The sequence below is a fragment of the Crocuta crocuta genome, unplaced genomic scaffold (genome assembly GCF_008692635.1).
Source record: "Crocuta crocuta isolate KB4526 unplaced genomic scaffold, BGI_CrCroc_1.0 scaffold124, whole genome shotgun sequence".
Taxonomy (NCBI): Eukaryota; Metazoa; Chordata; class Mammalia; order Carnivora; family Hyaenidae; genus Crocuta; species Crocuta crocuta.
This window is the reverse complement of record NW_027551573.1, coordinates 2,363,297-2,381,050: the sequence shown is the minus strand read 5'-3', so window position 1 is coordinate 2,381,050 and position 17,754 is coordinate 2,363,297. Positions and strand designations below refer to the sequence as shown.

The 17,754-nt window shown below is 57.8% G+C and overlaps 1 protein-coding gene across 7 annotated transcripts in view; it reads left to right on the top strand.

Moving 5' to 3' along the window:
• Positions 1-16,263, top strand: part of CPNE2 (copine 2) — a 31,933-nt gene extending 15,670 nt beyond the window's left edge. Inside the window, exons 11-17 of one of the 7 annotated variants that reach the window (XM_077751341.1) lie at positions 893-947; positions 2,003-2,073; positions 6,033-6,084; positions 7,493-7,626; positions 10,970-11,020; positions 14,256-14,492; positions 15,712-16,263. In XM_077751341.1, the coding sequence (XP_077607467.1) occupies positions 893-947; positions 2,003-2,073; positions 6,033-6,084; positions 7,493-7,626; positions 10,970-11,020; positions 14,256-14,492; positions 15,712-15,907 (796 nt within the window). In that variant the 3' untranslated portion in view covers positions 15,908-16,263. Of the gene's footprint in view, positions 1-892; positions 948-2,002; positions 2,074-6,032; positions 6,085-7,492; positions 7,627-10,969; positions 11,045-14,255; positions 14,493-15,711 lie in introns of those variants that run through there. The other 6 variants (XM_077751342.1, XM_077751346.1, XM_077751345.1 and 3 more) reach the window with 6 other exon arrangements.
• The last annotated feature ends 1,491 nt before the right edge of the window (positions 16,264-17,754 follow it).

The following is a 17,754-nucleotide window of genomic DNA, read 5'->3' as shown; positions in this document are numbered from 1 at the left end:
TCTCAGGCCTCAGGGAAACCCCCAGGGGGAAGGAGCCATTTGAGTCGAGCCATAGTGGATGAGTAGGAGTGTGCCATAGGGAACGGGCTGGGGACGAGAGGGGATATAACATGATTGAAATTGGAGGGGCGCCTAGGTGGCTTAGTCGGTTGAGCGTCCGACTTTCACTTAGGTCATGATCTCGCGGTTCATGGGTTCGAGCCCCGCGTCGGGCTCTGTGCTGACTGCCAGCTCAGAGCCTGGAGCCTGTTTCAGAGTCTGTGACTCCCTCTCTCTCTGACCCTCCCCTGCTCACGCTGTCTCTCTCTCTCCTAGAAATAAATAAAAAATATTAAAAAAAAAAAAAGAAATTGGAGCGTGAGGTGCCCTGTGTGAGGCACAGCTGGTGGCCAGTGGCCAGGGCTGGGGCAGTGGGGTATGAGGGAGGGCAACTAGAAGGAGAGGAGAGTAGGTCCCAGGGCTGGATGATGAAGGGCCTTGAAGCTAAGCCAGGGTTCTCGTTTAGGAAAATTTTTCCCCCACCATAAAAGGGAGGTTGAGAGACAGGCAGTGTATTTCTGTAACGACTGTGGTTTAGTGGATGCCCAAGGTCCCAGTTTGAGAAGGATCTAAAAGCCGCCTCCAGGCCCACGGCTTAGAAGTGCTGGGATTGATTAGCCGTGTCTGCCACAGGTGTGGCTGGGGTCGAACCTCACGTTCACCGGATACTTAAGAGGTGGGTGTGAGCTCAGTAGATGGTTCAAACAGCTCTTTCTAGAGGTGGTGAGCATTTTCCCTCTGTCCTTGGAGGCGTGCAAGGCAGAGTGGGCCCAGCCCTGGATGGGGGCTGGGAGGGGTGCGTGTGGGCAGGTGAGGCCTCTGACAGTGGTTTTCTTCTCCTGTCTCTCATCAGTGACAAGATGTTTCCGGCTCTGGGCTTTGGGGCCCAGTTACCCCCAGACTGGAAGGTGAGTGGAGCTGGAGTCTTCTTGGTTGAGATGGGATTTGTGTGTACAGCCTCTCTGGAATCTGGAAAGAGCTGGAGGCCCAGCTGCCCTGTGTTCTCTGCATTGACCCCAAACTCACAGTCCTTTCTCAGCCTGAGCCTCACGTGGGCGCCGGGGGCTATAACAAGCAGGACGGTTATGGTTTCTGATCCCCGGTATTGAAGTCAGGTGGAGAAGACCAGTAGGATGCCAGATTTGGCAAACAAAAATCCAGGATACCCAGTGAAGTTTGAATTTTAGATAAACACATTCTTTTAAAGTGTAAGTATGTCCTAAATATTGCCTGGGACATACTTATCCTAAAAAGTTATCCATTGTTTATCTGGAATTCAGATTGAACAGGGCATCCTATATTCTTCTAGCAGCCCCAAAGACTGACAGGTCATCAGTGCTGGGAAGGGGTAGCATGGACCTGGGAGGAGCTGAGGGGAGGAGCCCCAACCCAGCCTGAGGGTAGCAAGGAAGGCTTCCTGGAGGAGGCAAGGTCTAGGTCAGGAAGGAGTTTGCAGAGTGACTGGGGTTGGTGATGGGGCACAGATAGTGTTCAGAGCAGAGAGAACCAGCTTTGCAAAGCCTGGGAGGCAGGGGGACCGGGGTAGTTAGAGGAACTGAAGCAAGGTGGCCATGATGGCCTCTCTGTGGAAGATGGAGAGAGCTGTGGCTAGCAGGGTGGGGGCCAGCCATTCAGGACCCCGAATGCTAATTAAACAGCAACAGGCAGCCTCTGGAGGGTCCATGTAGAGTGTTATAATCCAGTTGGCATTTTCAAGATTTTATGTTTTTTATTTATTTTGAGAGAGAGCATGTGCATGCATGCTCGAGTGAGTGGGGGAGGGGCAAAGAGAAAGGGAGAAAGAGAATCCCGAGCAGGCTCCATGCCGTCAGCACAGAGCTCAGTGCGGGGCTCCATCCCACAAACCGTGAGATCATGACCTGGGCCAAAATCAAGAGTTGGGCACTTAACCCAGGCACCCCTTTTTAAAGATTTTTTTTTTAAATGCTTTTTATTGAGAGAGAGAGAGAGAGAGAGGGCGCGCAGTTGGCGTTTTGAAGGCTCACTCTGGCTGCTGAGTGCGGACCGGCTAGGGTGAGTGATGGTGGGCCAGAAGGAGGGATGAAGAGGGGTGATGTCCATTCCCCAGGTGGAAGACCAGAGGCTCAGGTGACTTGCCCGAGGCCATGTTCACAGCAAGGAGCCTGGAGTCCAGCTGGGCAGATGGACGATTCTGTTCTCAGAATCTGCTGCCTCTCCCGTGAGAAGCCTGGGGCTGTTGTGGGCACAGAGGGCTCCTAAACCTGCACAGGTGTCTCAGCCGGTGCCCCCTCCTGTCTGCCCTGCTGTGACCCATGCTGCTTTGAGAGTCAGCATCCCCCTCCCACCCTCTCTGGGGAGGACATCTTCCCCTAGGATTTTAGGGAGCGGCTCTGTGGCCTCCTGGCCACCGTATGGTCTGGAGCTTGGGGGGTGGGGGTGGGGCACGATCCTGCAGGACCAAAGCTGGGCCTCTGGGCAGACAGTGATGCCACTGGGGGGCAGGGCAGCCTGGTGCGGCCAGCCTAGCATGAGCCCGTTGCTAGGACACCAGCCAGCTTTGAAAGGACTCTGGCTGAATGAGATGTTTTCTCCCTCAAAAGCCTCCTTGGAAATGTCACAGGGCAACTCTGGGGAGGCTGGGGCTTGGCCAGGCTGAAGGGCCCGGTGGCGCCAGGTGGGATGTGGGAGCCAGGCTGGGCAAGGGCAGATGCCAGGCCTGGCCCCTCCCGGCCCCTTCCCTCCCGCTCATTCTAGCTGGCCTTGCTCCTGCCTCTTGAGCCTTTCATTGATTCCCACCTCAGGGCCTTTGCACGTGGCCTTCCCCTGGCCTGTTGCTCCTTCTCACTTTTCCCTCCACTCTAGAGGCCAAGAGATCATTCCCTCTGGGAGGCCTTCCCTGAGGGAGCCCATGTGGGGCCCTGCTCTCCTCCTGGGCACCGTCCTCACAGAACTTTCTGGTCACCTCTGTACGTGCGGGTTTGCCTTTGTCACCTCCCTCCAGGGCTTAATGGTCAGGGAGGGCCCTTGGTTTCCTCCTTGCTGTGTCCCAGCACCTGGCACGCATTGGGAGTGCAGAGCTTGTTTGCTGACAGTGGACCTGGGGCTACCAGCCTGAGCACAGAAGCGTCGGTCCTCTGAGGGTGAGAAGCTAGAAGGAACGTGCACTTGGGACCTTCAGTCCTCCCCGGGCTGGGCCAGCTGCGCCCGTAGCAGACCCCTACCCTGGACGGTGGCTGGGGGACTCCGGAAGCATTTTCCTGAGGAGGTGGCATGAAGGCTTGGACGTTCAAAACGAGCCAGAGTTGGTCAGATGAAGAGAGGGATGAGGCAGGAAGGAGGGGTGCGCAAAGGTCTGCGGTGGGGGAGTGCACAGTCCGGGACCCTCCCTGCTGTAAGGATGGGGTAAGTGAGGCTCAGAGAGGGCAGTCCCTCTGGGGCCCCTTAGGCTCCCTCCCCCATGCCCTGCCCCCGCCAGGGCCATAGGGCTCACTGACTTTGGCAGGGGCTGGGTGAACAGAGCCACTGATTGTCAGAGGCAGCGGGGAGTCCCAGGACAAAGAGCTGTGGCCAGCAGGCCCCCAGGGGCCCCTAATCCCGTTTATGGCCTCCAGGAAACCTGTCCTGTTTACTGGCATTGCTTAGGCAAACCAGGGCAGCAAGCATGGGAGGGGGCTGGGCCGCTGAGCGCGTGTCCCCCAGATACGGTCCTGGCTCTGCTGTGGCTCACCCGTGTCACCTGGGCATCCCCTGACCCATTCTGAACCTCAGTCTTTTGACCTGTGAAGTGGAGCTGCTGGACTAGGTGAGGGGCCTGTGGGCTGACTGGGTGACCTCCACAGCCCCATCCACTTGGACCACCAAGCCCTCCTGCAAAGAAAGGGGGGAAGCAGTGGGGAATAGAGTTTGGGTGGCCGAGAAAACAGATCACTCCATTCCTATCAGGAGAGGGCTTTCCCCCTTGGTCTCGAAAATCTCCTAAAAATCTGATTTTGTAAGAAGTCATTGGCCCACAGAGGCCTGTTTCCTTGGCAACCATTTTCCTCTCTCAACCCCTCAGTACAAGCCCCCCCTCTTAATCTCTGTAGAGGCTCATGAAGTTGCCATGGCAATGAGGACCTCCAGCCCCCACAGCTGGAGCCCAGATTGGGGTCAGGGTGAAGGGGGCCCCAGGGTAAGGAGAGGACCCGAAACGGTCATTAGGGGGCTGGCTCCATGCCAGCCTTTAGGGCTGAGGGAGCAAAGGACAGGAAAGCCGTTGCCCAGAACAGGGACGTGTCTTCTCCTCAGGCCACCCAGTCACCCGTAGGGTCCTCCTGCTGTGAACTCCTCGTGCGGAGCCTCGCCCTTCTTGGCCCAGGAGGGCTCAGCAAGGCCAGAACTCCAACTCCCTCTCAGCTCATGAGGGGCTCAGGTCTTAGGCCTGTTCTGCTGTATGGCCTTGACACCTGGCTTCCCCTTTCTGGGCCTCAGTTTGTTTACTTGTGAAATGGGCACATCAGACTTGGTGGTGCCTTCCAGCACGCATGTTGTAGTATCTTGGAGTTAACGAGTCTGCCTGGGAGTGTTTGTGCCCAAACTAAAGCTCTCACCTGGCAGACATTCCCCTAGACCTCTTCATCTTCCTAATTTAAAACCCGTGGAAGAAGGCGGAGGCGGGTCGGTAGAGTACCCTTCAGCCTAAGAAGTCACTTTAAGACGGAAAAACAAAGCAAGCCACTCCCAACTGTTTGCACAACTTAATTCAGGGTAACCTACTGATGGGCAAGCAGGATCCTCAGCCACAGCTTTTCCAGAGCAAGGGGCCTGGTGGGGAGGTCACAGGGTAGTTACCTCTAGTGGGGCCCTCTGTGCGCGCTTCTCTACTGGTTAGCTCAAGTAGGGCCCTCTGTGCACCACTTTAAAAAGATCAGAACAAGCCCTCCTGCGTTCCCACGCGGGCTTACATTAACCTTGTCAGGGCCTAGAACTCGTAGTCCTGAGTGAAGTCGTGGCACACACGCAAACAAGGTAGAGTCCTTGTCTGCACCCCTACCGCGAGGGTCGCCTTTGGAGGTTAGTGGGTTCTGGAGGCAGCCTAACCTCGGCTCTAGTCCCAGCCTTGTCCTTCAGTAAACGTGAGAGCCTGGGAACATTCTAGACCATTCTGTGTCTGTTTCATCACCTGGAAATGGGGCAATAACAAGCCTTTCCCCATTGGGTCACTGACAGGGGTGAAGAGAGGCCTGCAAAACTCTGAACGTGCAGCCGGGAAGGGGGCTGCATGGGGATTTTGGCTGTGGGAATGTGGCAGCACAGAGAGTGGGGAGGGCCCCAACCGAGGCCCGGGTGCCGCAGCCCTGAATGGTGTCTAGCTCTTGTTCCTCTGTGTTTCCAGATCGGGAGTCTGCAGGATGTCCCACAGGACTGGGGGTTGGGTCTGGGGGCAGAGAAACGGGACCGGGGCCCAGGGGAACTGGGATTGCCCTCCCTGGCCACCCCCGCCCCCCTCTTTCTGGCCCCATTATGCTTCCTCCTCCCCAGTGCAGCTCTGAGCAGGCTGTCCACCAATCCCCAGTTTGACTCGCTGGCATAATGTGGGCTCCTTTGTTAGCACTCGTGCTGACTGTTAAATTGGGGGAGAGCCCTCGGGGCCCTGAGAAGTAGACCGGCAGTGATGGTGTGTGACAAAGGGGCAGTCCAAGTGCCCCTGGAACCCACCTGGATGCCTTCGGAAGCCCCTCTGTCCCACTCAGGGACTGTCTTAGTGCGGCGAGGCGACACACCCCCCCACCCCGCCAAAAGAGATTGGGGTGCTGTGGCACCCATTTTGAAGTGAGGGTAGTCAGACCTCTCTGTGTGGCTCAGCCCCCGCAGTAGAGGTGAAAGCAGATGGGGGGGGGTATCAGTAGCCTTGACCTGGGGGTGGGGATGGGGCTTGAAGAGCCTGGTGCCCCCAGAAGGAGACTTGGCCCGGCAATGGGTGGGGCTTGGAGCCGGGATGCTGCCTGCTCAGCATTTTCTCTGCCTTGCAGGTCTCCCATGAGTTTGCCATCAACTTCAACCCCACCAACCCCTTCTGCTCAGGTGAGTGCTAAGCCCACCTGCATCTGCGCTGGGCAGTGGGAGGGGCAGAGTATAGGTTTTGTCTTTGTCTCCCTTCACCCCCCACCCCCCAAGCTTGCTCATGATGACAGATGGGGAAGAGCTGGAGGTTGGAGTCAGGTGGTCCTGGATTCAAGGCCAGCTGCTGCCCTTTCCTGGCTGTGTGACCTTGGGGAGATCACTGCACCTCTCTGGGCCTCTGCCTCCTCACTTGCCTCAGGGAATATGACACCTGCTTAGCTCACCTCATTGGGTGGTCAGGTGAGAAGTAAGGGAAGCATTGACAGGAAGTCCTTTATAGAACCGGAGGAGGTGAGAGCGGGCGGCAAATTATATGCCTGCCCCTTACCTCCCACCTGCCCTTGCTGGGAGGACCCAGCCCTAACCCCACCCTGCTCCCCCTGCCCTCCACGAGAGCCTTGGCCCCAGGAACTTGCCAGAGGGGAGGGAAGGAGAGAAAGGGGCAGGCTGCGAGTGCAGTGCCTGTGCTCAGCCCTGTCCCCCGGCCTAAGAGAATTTCTGAGGCTCCAGAATCATTTAAGAAACTATTGGAGGAGGAAGGGGGCTCCAGGTGGGTGTGGAAGAGGGTGATCCCTGCCATCATGAGAACTTGAGCCTGGGATCTGGCTTGGGTAACAGCATCTGCTTTCCCTGGGGATTCCCAAAGCTGGGCCCAGTTTGCACTTGGAAGGGAAATGCATCAAGTCGCCAGCTCGGGAACGATGCTGTGACTCAGAAGCCATGGGCATCTGTCTGTTGGCTGCAAATGGAGCCCCTCTACTGTTCTGGGCTCCGCCTAGTCTGGAGCAGGCCTCCAGAGACTTTGTCCAAAATCAGGTTGGTCAGCCTCCTCCCCAGCCAGAGACAGCCCAGACAGGACCACGGGGCAGTAGGATATTCTTAGCTTCATAATGGTGGCCGTTTACAGAGCACCTACTGTGTGCAGGGGCCATGCAAGCATCTCCGTCCCTCCCCCGCAGCAACCCTCAGCAAAAGCCATAGCATGTCCAGAATGGACCTCAAGATGGCTGGCTGCCAGGTCCCATCTCTGGGAAGGGCCTGCTGGGTCCCCTCCTGTCAACTGCCCAAGAGCAAATATTATCAGTCCCATTGACAGACAAGGACACGAGCTCAGAAAGATTAAACAACTTGCCTCAGCTAAGAAGTGGCCAGGCCAGGATTTGAACTCAGGTCTGCCTGACTCCATATTCAGGGCTCTTTGCTTTATTCTTGACCCTGCCCTCTGGAAGCTCCCAGTCTCATGGGACCCACACTGGCCCCCATAGGGCCATCTAGGGTGAGCATGAAATAGAGGCAGGGGCCTGCAATGGGATGAGGGTGGGTGAAGTGTTGGGGCGACCCGGCTGATGCAGCCTTCTCCCCGAGGCAGGTGTGGACGGCATTGCCCAGGCATACTCGGCTTGCCTGCCGCACATCCGCTTCTACGGCCCCACCAACTTCTCTCCCATCGTCAACCACGTGGCTCGGTTTGCAGCCCAGGCCACACAGCAGCAGACAGCCACGGTGAGTGGGCAGCCGGCAGCGTGGCCGTGCAGGAGAGGGCTGGCCCTGGTTGGGCCCTCCTTGCCTGCCGTGAGGGAGGGCCAGAGCCAGGTCCATCTTTCCAACTCCACCCACCCCCAGTGGGGCTGGTGAGCTGGATAGTCTGCCTTCTGTGTCTCAGTTTACCTGCAGGTCTGGCAAGGGGGCTGGGCCAAGCTCAACTCGATTGGTCCTGGCTTTCTGGAACAAAGACTAGGAAAAGCACAGGGACTCTGTTCATGCTTAGTAGCAAATAAGGTTGTGACCGTTGGGAGGGGCCTCTTCAGGGCAGGGGTTATTTGTTATTCCTGGGATACATGGACACCAAGAGACGGCGGTCCTTGCAGGCCCTAAAGCTACCCTCTGGGGCACTGTCTGGCTCTGGTCCCAGTGACAAGGCGCCGGCCTGGCCTGGCTGGACGCTGCCAGGGCTATTGTGTGGCATCTGGGATACATGGCAGACGGCCATCGTGGGCATCTGGAGCCTTGGTCCTCTCCCTGCCCCCTAGCCTCAGGCCGCATGCCCGTATCGGGGTCAGCAAGGGTCACCTTGTCCACTCTTCCCTCCCCCACCAGGATTTGCCCTGTCTTGACTGTTGGGAAGTCTTCTCGCCCAGCCCCAAGGGCAGTGTCTTGAGTCGTACTTCCCAGGTCCTGACCCCAGGCCCACTGGTCAGATTCAAGCCAAGGCTGGAAACCCAGTTCCTAGCTCTGGGGTGGTGGAGCCTGGGCTGCCACTGGGGAGACTTGGGTCTGGCTCCTGCCTGGCCACTCCCTCTGGGGGACCTTCACAAGCCTCTGCCCCTCTCTGGGCTTCCCCCTTGGAAAAGAAGAGTCACTGCACCCGTGCCGAAGTCCCCTCTAGACTGTCCTTTTCATTCTACCTCCAAAACGTTCTCTCAACTTCTTCCCATTGCGAAAGCCACCGTCTTCTGACACCACAGCCACACCCTCACCCCTCTGGACCCTACAATCCATTCTCCTGCCTGGAGTCCATTTAACAGCATATCCGGCCACTCCTGGGCCCCTCTCTTCTGTAGAGACCTCCTCTCCTACCCTCCCCTACGCTGTCCTCCCTTTAGGGGTCTACCACCAACCCGCTTCCTGTCGCTCAAATGCACAACCTTGTTCCCCTCACAGAGCCTCTGCCCCGGTGACACTGCCTGGCTGGTCCACCCATTCCTCGGGGTCCCCTCAGATGCCCCCACCGTGGCCCTCCTTGAGCACCCCTGTGAGGTTGCTCTCCCTCCTTCTCTGTTTGTTCTCATCTGGGCTCCGAGGATGGCAGCAGCATCTGTTTGCCTACCCTCCGTTTCCTGGTCTGTTGTGCGTCTGTCCCCATGACTCACAGCCCCACGGCCCAGGGCTGCGGTGGTTGTGGTTGCTGTCACCCCCCGCCAGCCTGTGGGAGGTGCTCAGCAGCCTGGGGCTGGATGAATTTGTCCTAGGCCTGGCCTTGACTGGGGGCCAGGCAGGCAGGAGGCGGGCACCCAGCAGGGCCTCTCCCACAGGGGAAGGGAGAGAGGCCCTTCCTGGTTCCCACTGGGACGACCAGAGTGAGGCACGTACCTGGTCACTAGGGAGGTGGAGGCTGGGAGTGGTGGTAAAGATGGAGGAGGTGGGAGTTATGAGAGAGAGAGAGGGAGGGAGGGAGAGAGAGGACACCAGGGCTGGCCCAGAGGGGGCAGGGCAGCAGGACAGGGTCCAGTTGTTCAGGAGGCAGAAGAGGGCTCTGGGGTCAGGCTGCCAGGGTTTGAATCCTGTCCACACTCTTTCCTCACTGTGACTTGGGCAAATCACGTTACCTCGCTGAGCCTCGGTTTCTTTGTTTGTACGATGGGGATACTACCAGGACCTAGTTTGAGGTGCGCTACCGGTGCCTGGGAGGGGAAGGGCCAGGCAGACAGGGCGGCAGAGGCTGAGACCGCAGGAGGGAGGGCGGCCCGCAGGTCAGGGGAGGAAGGCGGGCCCCTGTCTTCCTCAGGGAGCACGGTCTGCTCTGGTGCAGCCCTGCCTGGGGGCTGAGGGCCTGAGACCAGCCCACTTCCTGCCCTGAGCCTCTCTCCTTTATGAGATGGGGGAAATAAAGCCCCCCAGGGTGCTGTGAGGATCTGGGGCAACTTGAGTGGGATGGCAACCAGGGAAAGGCCTGGGAGGGACTGCCTTTTCATTCCTGGGGTGCAGGGCTGGGATTGGTTGGAGGGCAGACGAGAGGCAGCCCTTGGACCAGCTGGAGGCCTGCGGTCTGTGAACCAGGCCGTTGTCCCGCCCAGCCTGTTACCCACCTGAGCCAGCTTTCAGAGGGAGGGAAAAACAGGCCCACACTCCGATTTAAAAGGAAGAAACGCGTGTGGTAGCAGGAGCGAAGCCAGTGCTCTTGCCAGGCTCCCCCTGTGCAGGACGCGCGGGCCTGGGGGGAGAGGTGCCTGTGTCTGCTAGGTCCCAGGTGTGCCAGGGGGCTTGGGCCCTGGGCAAGGCCAGGAACGGGGCCTTTGTGTGCTGGGGACTAACTGCTGAAGGCTCCGCAGAGGGGAAACGTGGTCCTTTCTCTGTCCAGCCCTGATCTCCACACCCCCGGGGCTTGGGTCATGTCCGGGTCCTTCCACCCCGGGGGAGGCAGCCTCCTCTTGACACCCTCATCCTCAAGGAAGCACTACCCCGCACCCGAGTGGCCTGGGCCATCTCTAAGCAGGAGTGGGCCCAGCGGGCCTCTCTCCGCCCCTCCCTCCCCGATGCCCACACAGCGAGGCTTCTCCACCTCCGACCTTGCTCTGTCCCATGTCTCCCCATGCTCCAAGGGTGGCGGTGCCCAGTGGGTCAGCCTCCAGCTCCAGAGGCCCGTTGGCCTTGTTCAGGCCCCAGCTGCTCCACTCGCCTGGCCGTGTGACCCAAGGTGGGTTGCCAAAGCTCTCTGAGCCTCAGTTTCCTCACCTGTACTAGAAACACCAGGAGGACTCAGCCAGTTGGGCACGTAAATTGCTCAGCACAGTGCCGGGCACACAGTGAGCACTCAAGAGATGTGGGCGGCTGGATCCTCTGGGGCCACCTCTTGACCCTGAGCACAGTGAGACCTAAGGCAACCAGAAATAATTTGTGGATTAACTGACACTTTTGCACGGCCGCTTTAGGGGCAGTACTTGGTGTGGCTTCACCTTCCCTGTGCCTGGATGCGTGCACACCCCCGCACAGGAGCCCGAGAGCAGGTGGTGGGAGGCATCTCTCTGTGCGGCCCGTGCTCTCCCCTTCACACACACAACCTGTCTTCCTGGAGCATATTTTTGTGCGGCACAGGGGAGACGGTGATGCGCGGCCTCTGCCCTTCCAGAACTTGCAGTCTAGCAGGGAGCCCGGCCTGGAAACCAGCTGTGGATGCAAGGTGATCAAACCCGTGGTGACAGAGGTACAGGATCATAAAGGGGCACCTAACCTAGGGGGCTCAGGAAAAGTGATGTCCAGGCTTGGAGGATGCTTAAGAGTCAGCCTTGAGTGGAGTGCCCCAGGCAGAGGGAACAGCGTATGCAAAGACCAGGAGGCACTGTGTTTGGACATAACTGAAGGCAGGAGTGTTGACGTCAGAGGGGTAAGTGGGGGTAGGTGAGAGTCAGCGACCACAGGGCCTTGGAAGCCAGTGAGGAGTCTGGATTTTCTTTTGAGGGCTGTGGGGAGCCACTGAAGGGTATTAAGAGGTTCAGCTGGGGCCAACACCCCACCCCCTCCACCTCGTGGGACCTTCCCTCTGCCCAGAAACCCTGGGTCTTGCCCATTTCTCATTGGCTACCTCAATATCTGCTGTCCCAGTAGAGGGGGAGCTAGGACACCATTACCCTGGGAATCCCTCCCCTACCTCCTGCCCCTGTTCTGAGTCTTCAGCCAGCTTCCAGAAACGAGCCAGGGAGCAGCTTCCCAGACTCTGGCTGGAACTGTCATGGTCAATTTTTTTTTACCAATCAGATCACATGTTAAATGCATTAGGGGAAGTGACTATTCACAGTCCCAGAAGCCTTGAAGACCCTCTGGGTAAAGGCAAAAGCTACTCCATCCCCGGATTGTAATGGGAGTGTTAATGTTGGCTGGGCCAACAGTGACTGGCTGGGTTTCTGGAGCATGGACAGGGTGCCTGCCCTGAGGGATGCAGAAGAGGGTACAGGGGGCTGCCCTGAGGAGTCCTTGGGGTGTGGGGGGGGAGAGGAGCATCCAGAGGAGACCTCCCCAAGGGGTAATGGTGGCAGGGGAAGTGGAGCTCAGGGCTGGGGAGGGCCTTCAATCTGCTTGGGGTAGAGGTGTGGACGGTCAGATGGAGCGTCTTGGAGCAGTGGCTGGAAGGGTATGCCAGGCAGGAGGAGAGGCAGCAGGAAGGGCATGGAGGTAGGAAAGCTGGGGGTTGGAGAGACCCGGGACTCTGGGGACAGCAGGGCCCCCTTCCTCCCTCCTCCTGTCTGATTCTGCCCTTCATTCTCCTCTTGCACAGCCATCTCCCACTTCGGTCTCGGACGTGGGCCTGTGGACCCCTGGGGTTGTAGTGGAACTTAAGAGGCTCCTGGACAACCTGGGCTCTGCCTGGGGTAGGCAAGGAGCCCGGGACCTGTTAGCTACGTGTTCATTGCCAAGGCCTGCCCAGCTGGGCAGAAGCTGAGGCTGGGCGCAGGGTCGTGAGCATGATGGTTGGCTGGCTGGTGCCTTAGCAAGGGCTAATGTCCAGTGCCATGGTTCTGGGCTCTTCCCTGGGCTGCTATCTTAGACACGGAGGCTGTCTGCCCCCAGGGTGTGGGGTAAGAGGGTACAGAAACCTCCTCCCTGCCAGGGCCCACTATTGGAGAGGCCAGGCCACCAAAATGCAGGTGGTAGAGGACGCTAGGGAAAGAGCCTGAGCTTTAGAGTCAGCCAGGCTTGTGTCTGAATCCACACTGTGCCAGTTCCCAGCTGTGAGGCCTTTAGCAAGTCCCTGAACCGCTCTCAGCCCCTTTCCTCATCTCGAAAGTGGGAATCGCCGTGTGAGGGCAAGCACTGGGCCCTGTTGCTGTGTGTTAGCAGGGACTTCCTCCCCCTGTCAGTTGGTCCTGCGGGAACCCAGGTCCCGTTCGTGCCCACTTTGCTGGGAAGAAGGCTCTCAGGCCTGAGGGCTGCAGGCTCCAATCTCCTAGTGTAGAGTGTGGCTGATTGAAAGGGGAAAGCCAAGAGGGTGGTTGGGAGGCCAGTCCTGCCTCCTGAGTGGTGAACCTGTTGATGGAGTCCAGGCTTCCTCCCTCTCCCCAGGTTAGGTGCCCAGGAAATAATGTTCTGGACCATTCTGTAGGATGGAGAGGGGGTTGGAGGACCATTTAAGGAAGGGGTGTAGGAACAATGGTGGGCCGTGGGGGAACAAGGGTGTAGATAAGACCCCCCCCACCCACAAAGGGGGGCCATGGAGGGGAGAGGGGCTGGCAGCAGCTGCCCTCCACTGCAGGGATTCAGGCTGCCCTCTCCATAGCAACAGGTATCCACAGCCAAGGGCTAGGTCTCNTAAGGATGGTGTGTCTATGCCTCCACACGGCTCGCTCACTCTGGCTATGGCTATGAGGTACAAGCAGGAGAGCAGGGCATCTGATGGGGATGAACTCCTAGCCTCTGTATGTTCCCCAGGAACAAATGGCTTTGGTGAGAAGGTAGCCAGGTGCTTACCTGGTGTTTGGTTTGGGTCTGCCCTCGATGCCCTGGACTAGGCTGGACCCCCTACTTCGTCTCTGGAGGATCAGGCTGGAAGGCAAAAGCCTCAGAGTATTAGGGGCCACGTAAGGCTTTTCTGTTTACCTCACAGAGGAGGAAAACCACGTTCCTCCAAAAGGGGCCAGAGCGCTAAGGTCAGGGCCAAGTTGAAACTGAGGTCGCAGCTTGCTTAGAATGCTGGGTGTCGGCCAAGACCAGCCAGTGAGCCTTCCTGAATCTCATTCGCCTACCCACCCCCGCCCTTCGTGGTTCATGCTATGGCCATGCACGACCCATGCTAATTAGTGTTTTTAAGTAATTTCATAAACTTTGTAGCCCATCTAAGTGAAAAGTTAACACTTGCCATTGGTAGAGAGTAACAGTAAAAATAAACACAACAAAGCAGACCTGACAGTGAAGTCTAGCTAGAAACTATGTGCCCCCCAAGGGCTGCACTGCCTGCCTCTCTGTTAGTAAGGAAGGTTAGCAAATAGTATGCGTTAAAGGCGTGGTAGAAGCAAATTGAGCCTCCCCACTGGGTACCACCAGTTTGTGGAATTTAAAGACCTGCGCAGAATACCATGGCTTGATGCTGTGTCTGCTGTGTGACCCTGAGTCCACTTACTAGCAGCAGAGCCCCACGGTCCCAGAAGCACCCACCTGCATGACCAGCACGCTGTGTCAGAGGCCAGCCGTGCTGATGGGGCATGAGCGGGTTGCAGGGATTTCCATGCCGGTGGAGCAGAGCGAGGGAGGCTGGTCCCCGAGTCCAACGCCAGGCTGGGTCTCCCTCCCCAGCCGTGGGTCTGACCGCCAAGAATGCAGCTATGGAGGGCTGCCTTCCTCCCAGGGGGCAGGAGGTTTGTGGCAGGGGGGCGGCTGGGGAGGGGGCTGAGGCTTCAGCACACTTGGCCATCTCCTTCCTGCAGCAGTACTTCATCCTCCTCATCATCACGGATGGCGTCATCAGTGATATGGAGGAGACCCGTCACGCCGTGGTGCAGGCTTCGAAGCTGCCCATGTCCATCATCATCGTGGGCGTGGGCAACGCCGACTTCGCTGCCATGGAGTTCCTGGATGGGGACAGCCGCACCCTGCGCTCCCACACGGGGGAGGAGGCCGCCCGCGATATCGTGCAGTTCGTGCCCTTCCGAGAGTTCCGCAACGTGAGTGTGGGCCCAGGCTGGGCAGGGGCCACACAGGGGACCCCAGCAGCCACAGTTAATATGGACGAAAGGCTGGGGATTGTCTGCCTAACCTGAGGCTCCTCCTCCCTCCACTTGACTGCACACTGCCCGAGGGCCTGCCCCAAGAGGAGGCCCTGCCACCCCATGAGCAAGCTCATGGGACACTCAGGGTATTGCCCAGTCCAGACTGGGGCTCCAGGGCAGGGTTTCGTGAAGGCCTGAACCAGAAGTTGGGAGTTATCCTTGTAGGTCAAAGCCAGGCAGCCGGGGGTGGGGGTGGTGCTGGGAGAGCAAAGGCCCGGAGGTGAGAGAGACTTTCCTGGTAGCCATACCTCAGCCAGCATCCTTCACAGACAGAAAACGAGGCCCATCTTAGGATGGCCTTCGCAGGGGGCAGGCAGCCCTGCCCTGTTCCTGGAGGTGGCTCTGAGCCTACTTGCAGGTGACCCCAGGTCTGCCCACAAGGTCGCTGCCCTGGCAGCTGGGCCCACCAGGATCCCAGAGAGAGCAGAGCCTCTCAGATGCCACCTCTTATTTGACCAGAAGCTCACTATGTGGCCTTGGGCAAGTCTCTGACATCTCTGGGCCTAGATTCCCTTGGCCATAGGGCCTCTTGGGGTTCTAGGGCTCAGATCCTATAAACGAGTCCCAGCATGAACTGATGACATATTTTTATACCCAGTGGTACTCCCAGCTCTGCCCAGTGCCAGCTCTGGGTTTGCCTGAGATGGGCCAGCTCCTTCCTCTGGAGCATTAGTTCCTGAGGCTGGATGCTGGGCCTGGGCCCCACATTCATGCAGAGGACACTGACTGAACCCCTCCCAGGCCTGGCCTGCGGCAGGGCATCCAGCAGTGAGCCAGCCAGTCCCAGCCCATTTATGCTGGCCCAGGAGGGGTTCAGGAAGTATCTGCCAGGTGAGGAGGCTACACAGCTACACCGTCTCTTTCCCCAAAAGCCTCCCACACACATACTCATCCTAAAATGTTTACATCCCAGTCTGACGGTAAGTCAGACTTCACATAAAAAAGAGCACTGCCAGCAGTGGGATCTCAGACCTGGGTTGGGACAAGGGATGTGGGTTATAGACCGCTCTTGTCCTCCAGGGCCACCCCCTTTAGCAACTGTGTGGGCCTGGTGCCCCAAGTGACTTTTCTCCAATAACCCTCTCTCTCGTTCCCACCTCAATCCCCCCAACAGGCGGCAAAAGAGACACTGGCCAAAGCTGTGCTGGCAGAACTGCCCCAGCAAGTTGTGCAGTATTTCAAGCATAAAAACCTGCCCCCCACCAACTCGGAGCCCGCCTGAGTGCCAGCCCGCGCCCAGCAGCAGCATGCCAGCTGGGGCCCCCCCCCCCACAGGCACATGCACGCGCACCCTGCTTCCTCGTGGGTGACTCTTTTAACTGATCCACATTTTTTTTACAACTGGACCTCCACCCCCAACTTCCCCCAGCCCAGCTGGGCTTCCTTTGTTGGAGTCGACGGATGATGCTTCCGGGCCAAACTGGCTTCCTCCCTACCCTTAAGTATTGAATGTACTTTGTATAATTTTAGTGGAATTACGGTTATTAAAGAGAAAATTTTTACAATCATAACGCTTTTTCCAAGTAACTAGCTGCAGACTCTGAAAGGAATGTGTCCCCAGTGCATACTTTGTGTCATTGCCTGCACCTAATTCCTGCTCTGTTTTTTTATACTGTGACTGTGTTCTATTTGTAATACTCAGGGTAATAAAGGAGTTTCAGATGTCCCTGTGTCCTCTCCTTCCTCAGCCGGGACCTGATGGGCTCACTGATCTATGAAAGGAAACATGAAAAAACCTCTTCCCCCAACAAGCCGGGCAAGATGGTGTGGTCATTTCTACTGGGGCCCAGGTGGGGGGAGCACACACGCCACATGAACAGTAATCCCTCTGTTAAAGTGGCACAGAACTTGGCAGAGTAGATACCTGCAGATGGAGAAAACGCCCAGCCCCACCAGCAGCCGNGCCCCAGTCTACACTCTGTCCTGAGTTGCACCAACATGCCCACACCCACAGGAAAGCAGTCACTGACATCCATTAGCATCTCTTTCACGGCTCCAGGCATCAGGGGAGCTGCAGTCGGCCTAGTGTGAAAGCCTCTGCCCTGAGGATGCTAAACAGGGCTGCTTGTGTCCCTGCTGACAGCAGCCACTGGTTTCTAGGGCATGCCACACCCTGTTGCAGGCCCAAGTTCATGAAGCCAGCCAGGGGTGCTCCCAGTTCTCCCCTCTCTTTCACATAACACATCTTTCTCTCCGGTCTACCTCCAGCCTCGCGGTTTCCGTCAGCCCCTGCCACAGCCTCCTGTGTAACCAGTAACCACTGACATTTCTACTAAGCACTGCTTCTGGCTCCACGTTAAGAGCTTCATAGGCATCATCTTGATGAACCTTCCAATAGCCCCTGCCTAGGGCCATTTCAGAGATGAGGAAAAGAGCAGAGAAGCTCATCAAATCCATTAAAGGCAGAGCCAGAACTTCCATCTCGATCTGGCCAATTCCAGAGCCTCTACTTACGCCACTGCACCTTCCCTGGCCTCTGCGAGGGAGTGTGCTCCAGTTGCTAATGAATCTGTCCCTACTCCACTGAAACTGGGACGCCTCTTACCCCGACCTACTCTCCCAGGTCATCCCCCTGGGCCCCGCTAGACCTGAGCGTGCACCAGCCAGGTTCCTGCCTCTGGGTGCCTGGTGGGCTCAGGAACCAGTGTCCATCCGGTGAGGGCGAGTTAAGGAGAGCTTCATGCTAAGCTTCCAATGCCCCTACTGGGTCCGTGGCCACCAAAAGTCAGCTAAAATATCCTTTAGGGACTTCTGAGAGGGCTGCAGGACCGTAGGAAGCCCTGCTCGCCAAAGGACCTTTGGGAAATCACAGCGCAACAGCCCAGGGACCAACTGGAAACACAGATGGAATCCCAGGGCTAGTGCATCTGACTCCTTTGGTTCATGCCTAACCCTTGCTTAGGCCAGCTGTGAGACTGCACGCTAAACAGTATGGGTCTGCTGGGTTGCCCATCTGTTCGGTAGCTAAAGTCAGTCTAGCTGGATGTCCCATCCAGGGAAGTTTGTACCCACTCGGCCTTGGAAGAATCTGTCACGTTCTACAGTCAAATGCTCTACCCGAGTTCTACCCCCTGTCAAGTTATGATTGACCAGAGGTCTCTAAAGGGGAGCAGCCTTCTCTTCTCAGCCCCACATCCCCACCTTGGCCCTTGGAAGA